We start from the raw sequence: 15,579 nt of genomic DNA, 5'->3' as shown, positions 1-15,579 counted from the left end.
TTATAAAGTCTTTAGCAGTGCAAAACGTTCCAGGCCTGTTTTGACTTGTCTTGTTTCCCTATTGCAGAAGCTGACAATAGCATCTGCAATTGCCTGAACAGTTGTTGGTGAAATGCAAGCTCTGATGGACCTGCAGAAAGCAAAGCCCAGGCTGAGCTTGTTGTGCACTTACTATCTTATGTGTAGACGTGACTCTTGTATGGAGATGCAAAAAGCTTTTTTCTCAGTGAATTTTGCTACATACAAGAAAACACTGAAACAGTTTGAGAAACCTAAGATGAGCAACTTGAAATTCCTGCTGAGAAATCTTAGACGAGCAACTTGAAATTCCTGCCAATTAAACATGTAGAATTGGGTTCCTTTTTGTGGGTTTAACTGTCAGAAATTAGTTTAAAGGCAGGCTTTGTTGGCAGGAAAATCCTGGGCTGCAATTGTGGGCAAGTTGGCCCATTCTGTGGCTTTTTTCCTGCTTTTTTCCTAGAGTCTTACCTCTAGAAAATGCTAATGGCCCAGTTATGCAGCCAAAAGACTGAGCAATTTGAATCAGTAATGAGCCATTAGTGTGAGTCAGTAATTAGGCTGAGCAGTAAAGGGTGAACACTCTCCTCAGGCAAACCCAAGCAAAGGGAGGCTTGTGCTGATGAAAATAAATGGAGCTGCTTGTACCTGGGGACCTGGAAGCTTTGTCTGCTGGTGGTGAGAAGTCAGGTGCAGCTGGCCCTAATTCATCTGCCCTCAGCTTGCAGGGAGAGGAGCACATGGCTTCCATAGGGGCTCAAATGTCTCACAGAAGACATATAATACCTTGACAAAAACCATCAGTTGAAATGTGACTAAAATATCAGACTGTGACTTAGATCTGGAGAAGGTGAAGACCATTCTGGATTCAGCTCAGAGCTATGTATTGAAATACAACTGTGCAGCTACACAAATGGAGCTTCAACTGCATCTCCAGCCTCATAAACACTGAGAAAATGCTTTGGTGTCTTTAGCAGTTAGTGGAGAATGCAGGAAAGAAAGAGAACTATTGTGTGGCCTTCATCAGTAAGATGAACTAAATACAAGTTTACTGAGGCAGTATGAAGTCAAGTGATGGTTCTAGTTGGTGAACACCATCTTATGTTTAATTTCTTGCAGAACATTAGTAGGTAGCAAGTCTGCAGAGCTACCCAAACAATTCATCTGGATCCCTTATGTTTAGTGTGTATATTTAAATAAAAATATATATACTAATTTGGAAATCCAGATGGAGAATTTTCATCCAAGTATCATTTTTTGAACTGTTTAACTTCATCATGTAATGTTCAGACCAGGGCTCATGTGTTTTTCAGGTCTTTTATGTGTAAAATATAGACATGTGCTGAAAATGTGCACAAACAATTTGATGGTTGTAGATAGAGCTGGGTGTGTAGTGTAGCTCAGTGGAAAGTCAGACTGTACTGTGCATATGTAATAAGTCTGCTTCCTGAAAGCAACCAGTTTGTTGTGTGTGTGTGCTGCAGGAGTGCTGCAAGTCCTTCAGATGTGCAACAGCTTGATTTGTTCTACCACACATTGATGGTGATGGTTTCTCAGTCTACCCTGTTAAAATCTGATGGAGTTAGGAAACAGTCTGTGGGAGAAACATGAATATGTGCTGCTTTTCGTGAAACTAGGATAAAAGCTCAGAGCAAAATTCCTGTAGATAGAATTTGTAGCACATAAGATTTTGCTTAGCTCATATTTATATTTCCAAGCAAGCTTAGCAGTGGAATTGAAGTTTGCTTCCCTATTATAAGAATAGTTCTGAAAAAAATACTATTAACTTAAATGGTAGATTTGCCAGCTTGTAAATAGTCAAAATTCTCCCTGGTTCCTATTGCTATCTCTATACTGTATATCATCTACAAAAATATTTGAGTTCCAATTAAATGTAACTGTAGAAAGCAAGTCAATTTCACAGGTATGGTACACTGTAGTTTGCCAGTATAGCAGGTTTTATTAGATTGGAAGAACCCAGCTTTTAAATGGGAATTGTGAACAATTTTTTGAGAACAGAGGAATGTAATTTTACAATACTTTGTATATTGGATAATTTTCCAGAGCAGAGCAATGTTCTATAAAGCACTTAGATATATCACATGAAGCAAACAAATTTTTGAAATATTAAAGTCTAGAAGCAAAACTTCAAATTTGTTACATAAGCAGTAGAACTGAAAACAATCCTTTTGCTTCCCCACATTGCTGCCTTGTCTGAAATTGTTTAGTTTTCATCAAGACTTTTTTGTGGGCCTCAGAACATATGTATCAAATTTGAGACTGAAGAAAGTTTCATTGGCAAGTATAAAAGAAGGCAAATTCTGTTTTAAAGTGTATTTTGTTTGATACAATGCAAGAATTCTGCTTTCATCTATAAAGTAGCAGTTCCAATCGGTAGCTTAGTCTATATAATATGACTTAATAAAATTTTAGTTTACAAGTGTTATTATAGCAATCTACAGACAAGTCCTGTCTGTAATGTCTTAAGAACAGCTGTAAAGGTTTTTAAATTATTAAGTCATAGTATTGAGCAACCTGGTGAGTAGATTTAATAAGTAGACTCATAATTGATTAAACAACATCTGTTAAGGTATTATTAACTGTTTATGTGCTATACGTGTATTTCTGGTGTCTGATCATTACAGCTTGCAGAGAAATGGAACAAATTTGGGGTCTGTCAGTTGGTTTTGTTGTTAAAATACTTTATGTAGGCTCAAAACCTTTTCTCTTTCTAAAGAGTTATTGACCTTATTCTTCTCATGCTTTTTACAATCTAGACATCTGAATGTTAGTGTTGTTTTCTTTCAAATCAGAGTAATGCACCAGGAAATGTGTTTTGTCGTGGTGCAGGTGTTTGGTCAAGGGGTTGGAAATACTTTCCTTTCAACTCCTTTGCCCCCTGAGCTCTGTCAAAGTTTCTCTGTAAGAGAAATAAACTATGAAATTGTGATGGGAAATCTTGAATGCATGCAGACCATGTGTGCCCTTAAGGTAAGGAGAAGCTGGGGAGACAACCCCAGTGTTCAAGTTCCTGAGATGGCACCTAGGGGAATTTAAGCTTCTTTACAACAGATCTATCTGGAATAACAGCTTTCCTCTGTGTGCTCATCTGGACTTTTGTTCTATGTTCACAGCAAGGGAGCTGTACTGCAAAATGCTTTGATAAAGGCTAAGGATGGGAGAAGTCTTCCCCACTGACTGAACTTTTCTAGGCAGTGTCTGTGTCTTCTATTACATGTTCCTGTGCTTCAGCTTGGTACTCATTTCTGATGGGACCTTCAGGTGCTGCAGCAAAGCAGTTTGTGTAAGGACTTGACAGGTTTTATCTTGACTATTCAGCTTCTCACAAATATGCCATTAAATGAGATGATTCTTAAAATCAGCAGTCTCTGGTTCATTTTGAACAATACATCTGTAGATGTCTGGCAGTATGTAACTTGAGGATTGACCTTCACCTTAAAATAGAAATATTTTAATGTTGAGAGGGTGTTGTCTCTTATACCCTGTGTACACCGAGATGCTTTATTCTGTACATACATATTTCCTTCTGAGATGCATTAGATCCCTTGGAGGTCCTTCCAGCAGTACTGTTACTGTATCTGATTCCCTCTGTTCTCCATTCCTTCCCTCAAAGAGAAGAACTGTTCCTTTGGTGTCATAATCAAATAGAAAATCTCCTTTAGACAATACTCAGATTCTGGGGTGAAAAAGCTGGGGCTATGTAGTTAGAGAGCAAAGTTGTGCTCACTCACCAAAGCTCTGACACTCCTTTTTAATGATCCAGGGAGGAAAAAAGCCTGTGGAAACAAGCAGTGGAAAAACATATATTCCCCCTCCCCTCCTTTTTCTTCATTTTCACACATGCAATACAGATATACCAGTGAGGTATCCATTCTCTTTGCCTGCAAGGAAATGAAAAGGCGTATTGTAAGCCCAAGGCTAGTCTGGTTGTCAGCCAGAAATGAGTCCTCTAAAGGAGAAAGGGAGAGGGGCTGGCGAGAGAAGAAGCTGGAAATGAGGAGCTTGAAGGGGGAAAGTACACCCTGAGATAGGCTGGCTGCACATGGCTAGAGGTGGCAGGGGTCTTGTGCTTCCTCAGTATGCAGGTGCTGGGAGAAAGGAAGGCAGCTTATACACAGGCATGTGTCTGGGGGAGCAGGGTCAAAAATTTAGACTATTTACTTAATCCCTTGGAAAGGCTTTTTTCTCTTCTGTTTTCTTTTTGTGTTTAACAGACTGCTTTACAGGGGACACGTGTGGTAATTAACACATGCAGCTGTAGGGCTTCAGCCATATGTCTGAATTTCAAATGGCCATTGATCTGGCAAATTTGCTGCTGTCTCCAACCCCCCCCTTGAAGATGTGGGAGAATTTATAGTCTTTACCTTGAAGAGACCAGAGCTGGAAGGAGAGGAGTGAAAGGGAATGTGGGTGATACCAGGGAGAGAAGGAAGAAAGCATGGTATTGCAACCACACCATTCCACGCCCCTTGCTCCAGCTCATCAGGTAGCTTCAGAAATGTTTCCAAAGCTAAGGATCTTGTTATTACTATATAAAACTCTCATAACAATTGTTAATTTTTTTTTCCTTGATCAGAATCACAGTGTTCCTGTGGGCATTTCAGTTGTGCTCCCTTTTCCACAGCTGCAGCTATCTGGGCTCTTGCACAGCCTAGAAGTGACAAGGTGGTAGTTGATTGTGGACTTTGAGCAGCCTTTTAGGGAAGGTAGTTGAGGAGGGGGGTGTCTGTTGGGCTGTGTGGAAACAGAGAATACTTCACATCAAAGCAGTGGCTCCTGGAAAAAAAAGAAAAAAAATGATATATTGTAGGTAGAATAAAACCAGAGAGGCTAAACTAAACAATCATAAGGTGGTTGTTGCTTTTGCCAGCAGTGATCAGGCAGCTGTTGACAGTGCTATAGAGCTTTTTGCAAACCTTGCTCAAAGTTTGGGGCAATGTCAAGTGCTAAAAATCTTGTTATGAGATACAGTGCCTTAAGCAAAATATTTCTTTGTGTGGAAACTTTTTTGCTCACTGTTTTATTTCAAATGTCACTCAAGGCAGTGAGCCAAATGGAAGATGGTTCAAAATTAAGGTACTGCAGCTTAAAATTCTGCAGTATCTATAATATTTATAGTGTTCACAGGGTGAGATATAAAAGAGTTCTTCTACCAAGTACGAAGCTAAAAAAAAAGTTAAGCATCTCTTCCTCTATTTCCCCTCCTTCAATTTATTTTTAAACATTCTCTGAGTTAGCGATTGCTAATTTCTTGATCTCATCACTCACTCTACAGTGTAAGTAATGCTGACACTTTGGAGGTGTTTCTGCTTTGAATAATAAAAAAAAAAAAGCCACAAACAAACACTCCTAACAGTCTATAGTCCAGCTTTTGCTGACTGTGATTTACCCAGCCTGTATAATATTGCTAGTTTGTTTCTCTGTGTTGTGTCTTGTCTCTCCAGTTTCCCTGGGAAGCTTAGTGCCAAGACTGTGGAGCAGCCATGTATTGCATTGCCTGCTCTAACTCACCTCCCTTTTCTCAGTTCATTAATACAGACAGTACTCCTTCTTGGAACAAGATGGCCTAACATCCCTTCTATGGATTGGCAATAGCATTTGGTTGTAGCCCATATTGATATGCACTGGGATGCAGGTTTTATTACACAGATGTAGAGCCCAATTCTTCTTTATTCAGTGTTTATTACAGCTTATTTCCTTTCAATTGTTAATCTCCCTGAAGAATAAGGTTATTTCAATTCTTCCTCTCATCTTCATTACCTTGATCCTTTTCTGTAGGAAAAAAAAAAAGGAAGTGCTGGATTTACAGCTGTATAATTGCTGGGTTGTATTTACCACAGCAAAGCTTTTCTATGCCATTTGACCTCTGAAGGTGTCTGCTGGTCAAAATGAGCCTTGGAGACTCTGCTTTGAGACTGCCATCCCTGCAGCCAGCTGCCCTTGGTACTTTGTAAATATGTCATCATTCCTCAGCAAATGTCTTAGGTAGTCATGATTTTTGGTAATAGGTAGTTTTTGGTGCCATGTGTTATGATCATACCAAAAAATTATTTAGTCCACCTGATTCTTTTACTGTGTCTCCATTTCCCCTCAGGTGTGTGTCTCAGTAGGGGGATGGCATTAGACTCTTGAAGGACAGCTTAAGTACACAGCTGAATGAAAAATATTCTTTGCTCCCATTAGGAGCCTTTTCTGCAGCCTGTATGTGGTTTTTAGTTTTGAAGGCATTCCAGTAGCCTTCCCAGGTGTTGTCATAGCTGATTTTTTATATACTGAAATTGTTGCTGGTTCATAAGGAGAAGAGCCACTTTCCATGATGGTTGAGATTCATTTCTTTAGCTGTGCAGAACATGGCTAGCAGCTGTGAAACATAAGTCTGCAATGACAGGCAGGCTGAGACCCTGTCTGAAAACTTAACAGATGATGGAAGCAGAGCCTGGAAGCTGAGCTGGGACTTTGAGCTTTGTTCCCCTTCTCCAGTCTCAAAAAGTAGTTGAACTAGAGTGTTTTAAATATTCCTACATTGCTGGTGAGGATGGGCTCATAGCTTGTCTGCTCCTAGATACTATGTGCTGAAATTATCTTAATTATTCATTTTTCATTAGTATTCTGAAATAAACATACAAGTCAATATATGGCACTTACAGGTGGCATTTCTAGGCAAGCTGTTCAGTGGGGCTAATGGACTCTAGTCCAAAGAGGGATTTTAGTGTTGTCCCTGCTGCTGCATAGCTTATTTCAGAAGATGTATGAACAAAGTAAAATAATGAATTTTGAAGCCATAGGATTGGGAATATGGTAATCTTTCAAGGTAAAAGTACTGTATAGCTTATACAGTAATTAAAAAAAAAGAGAACGTTTTGGTTTTTAACTCAGTAAAGTAGCCAGAATGGCAGTTGGATAGAAAAATGCAGCAATACCAGGGAAATAGTCCCTTCTTCCAAAGAACTGCAGTACTTTAACTATGATGGAAGGGAGGGACTAAGCTCAAAGGGAGAAGGGCTTGAATCTGATAGAGTGGAAATTGTAGATTAAGAAAAATTACTTGTATCTTAGCAGCTCCCTCAAGAGCCTTTGAATGGATATGCAGGTTCTTTTATTTTCTTTTTTTTTTCTCCTTCTCCTCGCAATTTGAGCCACTCTGGAAGCGAACTTAAGGTTTTTTTACTTAAATCAAGACAATGAAAATCACTGGCAACATAGTTGTTATTATCTTTGAGACAGTGACATAACTGGAGGTTTGGCTGTATAGGTCAGAGCCGATGACAAGACCATGTATTTCTAAGTCACTGGATGATTTCTGTTTGCTTAAGGAATAAAACTGCTGCTGGGATTGTAACAGAAGAGTGAGAATAATAAGCCTCTGAAAGTGGGGGAGGGCACAGTGGGGACAATGTCTTCACAGCTTGACACTGATTCCACGTTGATTGAAAAGAAAGCTTTTTGCAAATTTAAACTAAAGATGGTCTCAAAAGTAACCTGACCTTTATTACCTGCTTCAGCTTTTAACAGATAAGGTTCAAATCTGGCCTTGGGAATTTATTTTCCTACTACTTCCAAATCTTTGAAGAGACCTATTTTGCCTTTTGGGAAAGGTTTGGCTGTGAAGTCTGAAAACTGTAAAACTGCAGTAAGGTAAATCTATGCGCAGTGACGGGTCTTCTCCATTTAAGTTTCCTTGCATTTGACCTCAGAAATCCTCTGATAACCAAACTAAAATCTGATCATATGCTTCTTTATCCTATATCTTATGTACAAATTGCTTTTATAGAGAAGATCATCTCTGTGTTGGAGTTTGGCCCAGAAATGAACTGAGATTTCTGGTTCTAAACAGCAGGACTGTGTACAGGTTCCTTATTCTGAGTTACAGCTGTACTCAAGCTACCTGTGGGGTACTGCTGCTTCTTGTCCAAAAGTCCAAGCCTGCAAAATTGGTTAAGACTGCAGTTTATTGTTTACAATTTGGAGAGAAACTGGCGGCAAACCAAGAAATCTTATTTCACAGGTTTTGAGGTTTTGAATCCCTCATTTATTACTCAGTAGAACAAAAGAGAGATCACACAAACTTGTGGCTCCCTGCTGTCCTCCTAAATTAGTTGATTGCGCTATATTGGGGATTTTAGCTTGAGAAAGGGGAGAGCAGAGAGTGAGTCTCAAGTTTGAATTAGGTGAGTGCTCTTAAATAATGACTTTAATAATCTTCAGGTAGCTTGTCTTCTGCTTGGAAGCATGCCCATACACTTGAGAAAAATGTTCTTTGGAATGCTACATTTCTGGAAGTGTGTTAAAACAAAAACTTTTCACAAGTAGTGAAGCAAATTTACATGATGAGAAAGTTCACTAACAGCTCAGCTTAATTCTCTGGTTTTTACAGCTGCTGCTTGTTCAAATGACATGTAGTGTCTCTGCATTGACATCAAAATCCCTAGGAGTTTTGCCATCAAAATGGTAAAGTGTAATGGCTCGGTTTTCAACTGCCTTATCTTCCACGCAGCAGTACTAGGAAGATGTTTTTTCTACCCAGAAAGGTTTGTACAACTTACAGAAGGGAGTCAGGTATTTTAAGTGGTAATTACCTTAAGGGCTTGGTTCCACCTGCAAAGTTCAAATCTGAATCTGGATCTGAACTTTCCCAGAGGTAGGGGGTGGTTTTGGACGTTGTATTGGTTTGACCTCTTATAGTGCAAGCTCTGAAATGCAGGTCCAGATGTGGGCTGGGATTTTGTATCTTTCCAAGTATGAGACATTAAGGGTCACTTTTACATGACACATAATTGAAATAATATAAAACTGGATCCCATGTTGGGGAAGCTATCTACAGCATTATGTTTGAAGGGTAATACCTTGCTATGTCTTAATTTTTCAAAACAAGCTGTTTAAAGGCTATAAAGAATGAGAGGTTAGAGGGGAGGTTTCTTTTGGCTAATTACTGTAGAACTGCCTTTAGAACTTAGGCAGTAAATAAGGACTTTGGATTTTAGAGAGATTCTGTCTGAATCTCAAGAATCAATAGTTTTAAAGCTACTGAACCCCAGAGACTAGAGCATTGCTATTAATGAGTGCTGCTCCAGACTGCTTTTGACACGTTTGCTTTTGAAGGACCAGACCCAGGAAGAGGGAGCTCTTTGTTTGTGGTCAGAATAAACTCATTGTACACCCAGACAATTAACTCTTCAGTCGACTTGCCAGCCTCTGTAAAGCACTCCACTCCCCTCTCTGTCTACCTCCAGTTCTATTCAGACACTTAAGCACACCAGTGTTTTTTGTTTATTATTCTGAAAAAGTCCTTCACAAGAATAGTCGAGCAGATCAACATTGTCCTCCCAGCAGCATTTATCTCCGCCTGGCAGTGAGTGTGTCAATCAGGAATCAAAAAGCCAAACAGAGGAGGCTTTGAATTGTGTCACAGGGGTCAGAGTTACTTCCAGCTGTCTGTGCATGGGATAGGCTTTCTTGCAGGGCAAAGAATTGTGCTGCCAAACAAACACTGAGCACACTGGATCACAAAGTCCTTGGGGCTTCAGTGGCTTTTTTCATGTTGATGCACCTGCAAGGGAGATGTGAGAAGGAAGTGGGGGGAACTAATGCCTTCCAGAAGGCACAGGGAAAGGCTCCTTATCCTGTCTGGTTGATATCTGGAATGCAGTGCTGAAGTCAAGGCTGTCCTCATCCATATGGCATACAGAATAGCTGACATAGGAAGAGAAAAATTACTGCAGGGACAGTGAAAGTCAACCTTTGCAGTCAGGAGCTCCTTAAGCCCCACAGAGCCCTTGAATGTTTAGCACTTAGGCATATTTTCCCCTTTCTAAGAAAATTTTTACTTCACTTGTCCATGCTCAAGTGTTTGGGGTTTATTATATCCAAAGGCAGCACATTGCTGCTGTTCTTAAAATTACAGCAATAAAGAGTGATGGCTTTTGCTGATTTGATTTAAAAAGCTGGGTTTTATTTTTTTTTTTTTTTTTTTGGTAACAGCTGTGGGATCTCCATGCATAGAAGTGGTTGGACTTGATGATCTTAGAGGTCTTTTTCAACCTAAATAATTCTATGGACAGGAGTGTGAAAACTTGGCAGGGAGGTCTATCTGCACTGGTGTGTTTCTATTTCAGCTGCTGGCAAAAACTTACCTTGATTGGCCAGATTGAAAGAATTTTCTTTGCATGAATGCTAACTTTCTGCACTTATATTGGCAATATAGGTCTGTACATAGAAGTTGCATAGACTATTAAATTAATTATGACTTGCTGAAGTTGTTTCATTTAATGTAGGGAAGGATTGTGGTTAAGGCAACAATTTGCTCCTCCCCTGCAATACTAGAAGGGACGTGTATTTTTGTCTAAGATGTCTAAGACCCCATGTAGTACAAACACAACACACAAGTTTTGTTTTCTTTTTTCTTTTTTTTTTTTTTTTCCTAATACTTTAAAATACCTGTTTCTGGGGGTAACACATAGAAATGTCAAAGTCAAAACTGCATCTTCAAGATTCAGGAGCTGCATGGATACAAGGAACCTAAATGACCTGGCAGCTCTTTGTCTGACCAGAGCTACTAAAGCTGCAGGAATAAGTACGTGTGACTTGAGTCCCTCAGGAGTACTGGAGCCTAGGAAAGCTCTTCTCTTGCTGTTGGCTTGACAGGTTTGCTAAAGGTGAACTTTGCTGCATCAAGCATGACCTGCTAAGAGTTCACTCACTGTCCTGGCTCTCTGTGCTCTAAGTTGCCTATTTAGCTCCAGCTGTGCTCTCTAATGACTCAGCCAAAACCAGATGATGGTAAGTGAAGGAGCCACTTGACAGTGGAAGAAGGCTGCTTCTTCCCAGAGCAGAGCTATGCACTTAAAATTGTCATCTGCTTATTCTATCAGTCTGACTCAGGTCTGGGAACCATTGATGTTCAAGCTATAGACTTTCAAAAAAGATTAGATTTTGTATATAGCCTGGATGATTGACTCCATAAACACCTGTGCTCTTCAAAATGGAAGAAATGTTCACAGATTGCCTCATGGATTCCAGTCAGAACACAACATTAGCCTCCTACATCACATCTCCTACCCAGGAAAAATATACTCACTGGGCAAGTCATCTGAGTACCTGCATCATCACATTAGCAGACCGAGACCTGTGTACTTCCCCAGCAACATCAACCTGCAGTACTTCACTTTTATCTCCTAACTTTTCTCCTTTTTACAGCTTCAATTAGGTGGCTTGAATTGAGAATGGTAATTCACAGAAGCAGACAGTTACTTCACATTTTTTCATAGTAATAATGCTTTTTTAAGTCAAGGAGTTTATTTTTCTCCTGAGGTAATTTAAGTTGCCTATGGCCTTAGTGCTTGTCACTCAGAGTAAAATGGTCACTTTAACAGGTGTCCTTCTTCTCCCTCAACCCAGTGTACACTACAGCCATTGCAGATGTGGATGCTTGCTAGATGTTTTGCAAGGATAAGACATGGGGAAGGGTATTCTACTGAGACATAAAGAGTTCTTGCCCAGCACTAGTAGTAGATCAGGATGTGCAAGTAATTGTCCCTGTTTCAAGTCACTGTCAGTCAAGTGCAATAAAAACTGTTCTTGCTTATGAGCTTCTGACAGTAGTAGAGGAAGTGGAATTTTGGTTTATATCCAAGATACCTTAATGTGAAAATGCCTTAGGGAATCTCATTTAGACATGCCTGTTTCACTCTTGTCCTGTGGAAAGATAAAAATACCATTTTAAAGTTGAAGCAATTGAACCAGAAAAATCTGCTTAACTTTTGCAAGTGTACCCTAGGAAAATGACACTTACTGGAGGAGTTTTATAGCTTTAAAATGTCCCACGAGGAGATATTCTGGTGAGTGATACTGTCTGTAAGCAGTGGTCTTGGAAAAAGAAAGTGGGTATTCATGCTGGGTTGTAAAACTTGGAAGAGAAGTATGCAGTGAACTCCTCCTCAAGGCTCTGAAAATATTCTGCAACCAAGGGATGTGGTTCTGAATTACATGAGTTCTGATCTGGAAGCTCTGCTATCTGGAGGAATTAGGAAGTAACACTTGATCTCTTTAATCTCTGTGACATGCTGTGTATAAGGAACTATTGCAGTGGCATGCCTCTTTTGAGAGTGTGGAATTTAACAGCTCTTTGAAGAAAGGAAGAGACTGTACCCAGTGAACATACCTTTGTACCCAAAGTAACAGTATTATGTACTTCTCATGTAGTATCACAGGAGACCTTAGGCCTCTGGAATAGTTAAGGGTTTTGTTCTATGTTGAAATTTTTATTTAAGGAATACAGAATGTTTTTTCAAAACTTTCAGGTATGTAAAATATAACTTATGCCTTGTTTGTGAGGAGCAAACAGGCCAGTGGAACAAATGTTCAGTGTGACAAACGGAGTATTGAGCGAGGGGAAAAATCAAATAAGGGCAGGCAAGTATTAGGGTGGTTTTCTGCCGAGAGGGAACAGCAGTGAAACTTGACGTCAGCTAATTTGGAACACTGAGACTTGCTGAGAATTCTCCAGTTTAAGAAAAAAAAAATAAAATTGGTAGTTTCAGAGTAAGAAGCTGGCAGCTGGGAAGTGAGCATGGTGTTTTTAATGAAGTGCAGTTTTTGTCTTTTATGTGACTATTTCATGACCTTTAAAAAACAATCAGAAATATCTCTGGCTTTTGATTTTTGAAATATGGTGAATGTAATTACAGGGCTCTTGTCTATTGCATTTTTTTCTTGTATGTGTGATGAAAGAACTGTACTTCCTTGAACAACAGGGGAGTAATTATACTTCTCTCTATTTGCAAAACCCTTAATACTGTGTTGGGTGCTGCTACAGTGTGGACTTAGTGACAATTTGCCCTTAGTAATCCAGTAAGGAAATGATTGTGTAATCCATTGAGCCATTTTACTGAGATTATCTTAAACAATAGCTTTGAACTGAAGGGTTTGTTTAATACTCTCCAGTAGCTTAATGGCTAACTTCATACAAAAGCTGCTGCAGAATTCTCTTTAAGAAGAATGTATTTGTCAAATTGTAATTGCTGCTCTGTTCCTTGCACATACATGAATGTGAAAGAATCCCCCTGAACCTGAAACATCCTGTGTTCTGCCAAATTTCAAGTAATGATTTGGATCAAGTGCTGTGGCTCAGGTCCACTTCTAATTTTCTCCCATTGTTAGCTTCCAGGTTGCTGCTTTAAATCTGAAAAGCAATTCTGTAATTACTTGGTGCAGAAGCATTCATGAGAGCAATAAGAAACTTATTATTGCACTGCTCTTTTTTTAACACCAGGTTTCTTCCTATTTTGTCTAACTTGAGAATTATTCACCTTTCTAGTTGTTCTATGAGTGTCTTCAGCAGTTTGGGGTTGTTTCTCAATCTTTAAAGCCAGTCATGCTAATTACATTCTGTTCACTGCTTCGTTACAGTGTAAAGGGCCATCCTAAATAAATAACAAGCCTTAGCTGTGGCTCCTGGAGTCTTGCAAAAGCAGAGCAACCTATTCTAACATAAAAAGTGAGGATCAGCTATTTACTTCTATCCAAAGAGCCTTTAAAGGGCAAAATCTTCCTCCTTAATCTTCCTCCTATTAATTTAAGAAATATTCAGGAATTTTTTTCTAAATCAGTTGCTCAAACTTGAAAAAAAATAAATACTGCTTATCCAGGTAAAGCCCAATAACAGAAAAGCTCAGAACAAGAGCTTGAGGAATGGTAAGTATTTTTTCTTTTAAGTATTTTTTGTTACACTTGCAGTTTAGCATAAAACCAAATGCAGTGATGAAGAGGAACATGACAACAGGGTGTCTCTTTCATTTCTATCAATGTACTTTACTTAAGTGGATCTCTGAGATTGAAATTGAATTATCAGCATGTTTTTGCTTTCTGTGAACTAGACTATTTTGTGAGGAAATGCGTAAATTAACTGTGGAAGAGGTGTTCAAGCTTTTCCTCACTTAAAAAAAAATTGAAAATATGGGTATGGGTGGAAAAATTCTATAAGCTTCTGTTTTCCATCTCTGCCTTTCCCTTCCTCTTCCAATGGTCTCTTACTTTTGTAAATGGCGCTGATATAAGAGAAGGCTAAGGGCAGCTATTGCTTCCTCTAGGAAGGACTGTCCCATGTACGTTTCCTTCAAAGAGTGTTTGCCCTGTGCATCTGATGGTCATGGAGATAGAGGCAAGCCTGGCTTTTCTGGCATGGGCTCCTCCTTCCAACTGGTTTTCACTGTGCAACTTCACATTTCAGGGTACTGCCCGCTTTGCTGCTTAGTGTCATTCTTGCCAATAACACATGCCAAGAATACTTACTAGAAATTGAAGGCTTTAAGTCACTGTATTTCAAACAGGAAAAGAAGCCCAATTCTAGGTGTAGTAGGCTGACCCTGGCTAGAAGCTGGGCACCCACCAAAGCTGCTCTGTCACTCTGCTCTGAAACTGGATAAGGGAGAAAATATATCAAAAATTTGTGAGTTAAGGTCCAGGAGAGATCACTCACCAAATACTGTCATGGACAAAACAGACTCAACTAAACCTAAACCTAATGTAAGAGAAATTATTGCTCCACAATTTTCCATTGGAAGACATTGCCACCACATTGCAATTAGAGAACACCTTGATGCAGACGTTGTGAATAAAAAAGATTTGCTATTGGCTGTCCCGTTATAACACCTCTGCAGTAAACGCTGGTGCCAATTCTACACAGGTAAGTTTCAGAAGAAGAATTTTTCTTTTGAACAAAAGGAGTGAGGAGAAAGACAATAGGACAGCAATCTCCAGAACCTTTGCTGTCTCAGAAAATGGCCTGTGTAAAACTAAACTGACCTGAAACTAAAAAGGCAATTAATTTTCTTCTGGGGAGACTACCAGGTGATAAACACCAGTGGTTTGAAGAGGGAGGGGGGAGGCTTTTTAAGTGTACCAAAAGGGCTTGATGCATATTTAATGTAAAATGTTATTAATTTTAGCATGAAATGATTTTGTTCTTTCTGTCTTCTCTCTCTTCTGGACTTGGCCGGGCCATGTACAAATCCCAATCATTCAACAGTACTGGAGAGTAGATAGTATTTACCTCAATAATGGTAGTTTCTTTTCGATTCTTTCTAACCCTCAATTCAGATGATGGTTCGAAGCCAACGCCTACCATGGAAACCCAGCCTATTTTCGATGGAGAAGGTAAGAACATCCCTTAAAATAACAACAAAAAAAAGCTACTTCCCTCTCCTTTTTCTCTAGGATTTATGGTTCAAATGCTTTCTATATCCTGCAAAGCAGAAAACCCAGTGAATCTCATAATTTATCCAAATTTTAGAGTGCTCTTTGGACCTCAGGCATTTTCCCTAATCTTTTTTCATTCTCCCCACTTTTCTGGAATCCAGCAATAACACCAGTTGATCAGACTCCTGGTGTAATCTTGGAGGAAAAAGTGTGTCCCAGCAAGTAAAAAAAGGTGCATCAAATCAGAAGTGGACACTTCCTTTAGACTGCCCTCATCCCCTTGCTATCTCCACTTTGGTGATACTAATACTGGGAGTTTCATAACCTCTGCAATGTGTTAGAGCTTCA

The 15,579-nt window shown here is 39.4% G+C and overlaps 1 protein-coding gene across 4 annotated transcripts in view; it reads left to right on the top strand.

The window, feature by feature from the left end:
• Positions 1 to 15,579, top strand: part of SMOC1 (SPARC related modular calcium binding 1) — a 129,767-nt gene that overhangs the window by 66,187 nt on the left and 48,001 nt on the right. For 3 of the 4 annotated variants that reach the window (XM_050975180.1, XM_050975179.1, XM_030240126.2), the window contains exon 6: positions 15,100 to 15,189. In XM_050975180.1, coding sequence (XP_050831137.1) covers positions 15,100 to 15,189 — 90 coding nt within the window. The remainder of the gene's footprint in view (positions 1 to 15,099; positions 15,190 to 15,579) is intronic. The other variant, XM_050975181.1, reaches the window with a different exon arrangement.

The sequence above is a fragment of the Serinus canaria genome, chromosome 5 (assembly GCF_022539315.1).
Source record: "Serinus canaria isolate serCan28SL12 chromosome 5, serCan2020, whole genome shotgun sequence".
Lineage (NCBI taxonomy): Eukaryota > Metazoa > Chordata > Aves > Passeriformes > Fringillidae > Serinus > Serinus canaria.
This window is presented reverse-complemented; position numbering and strand designations above follow the sequence as displayed.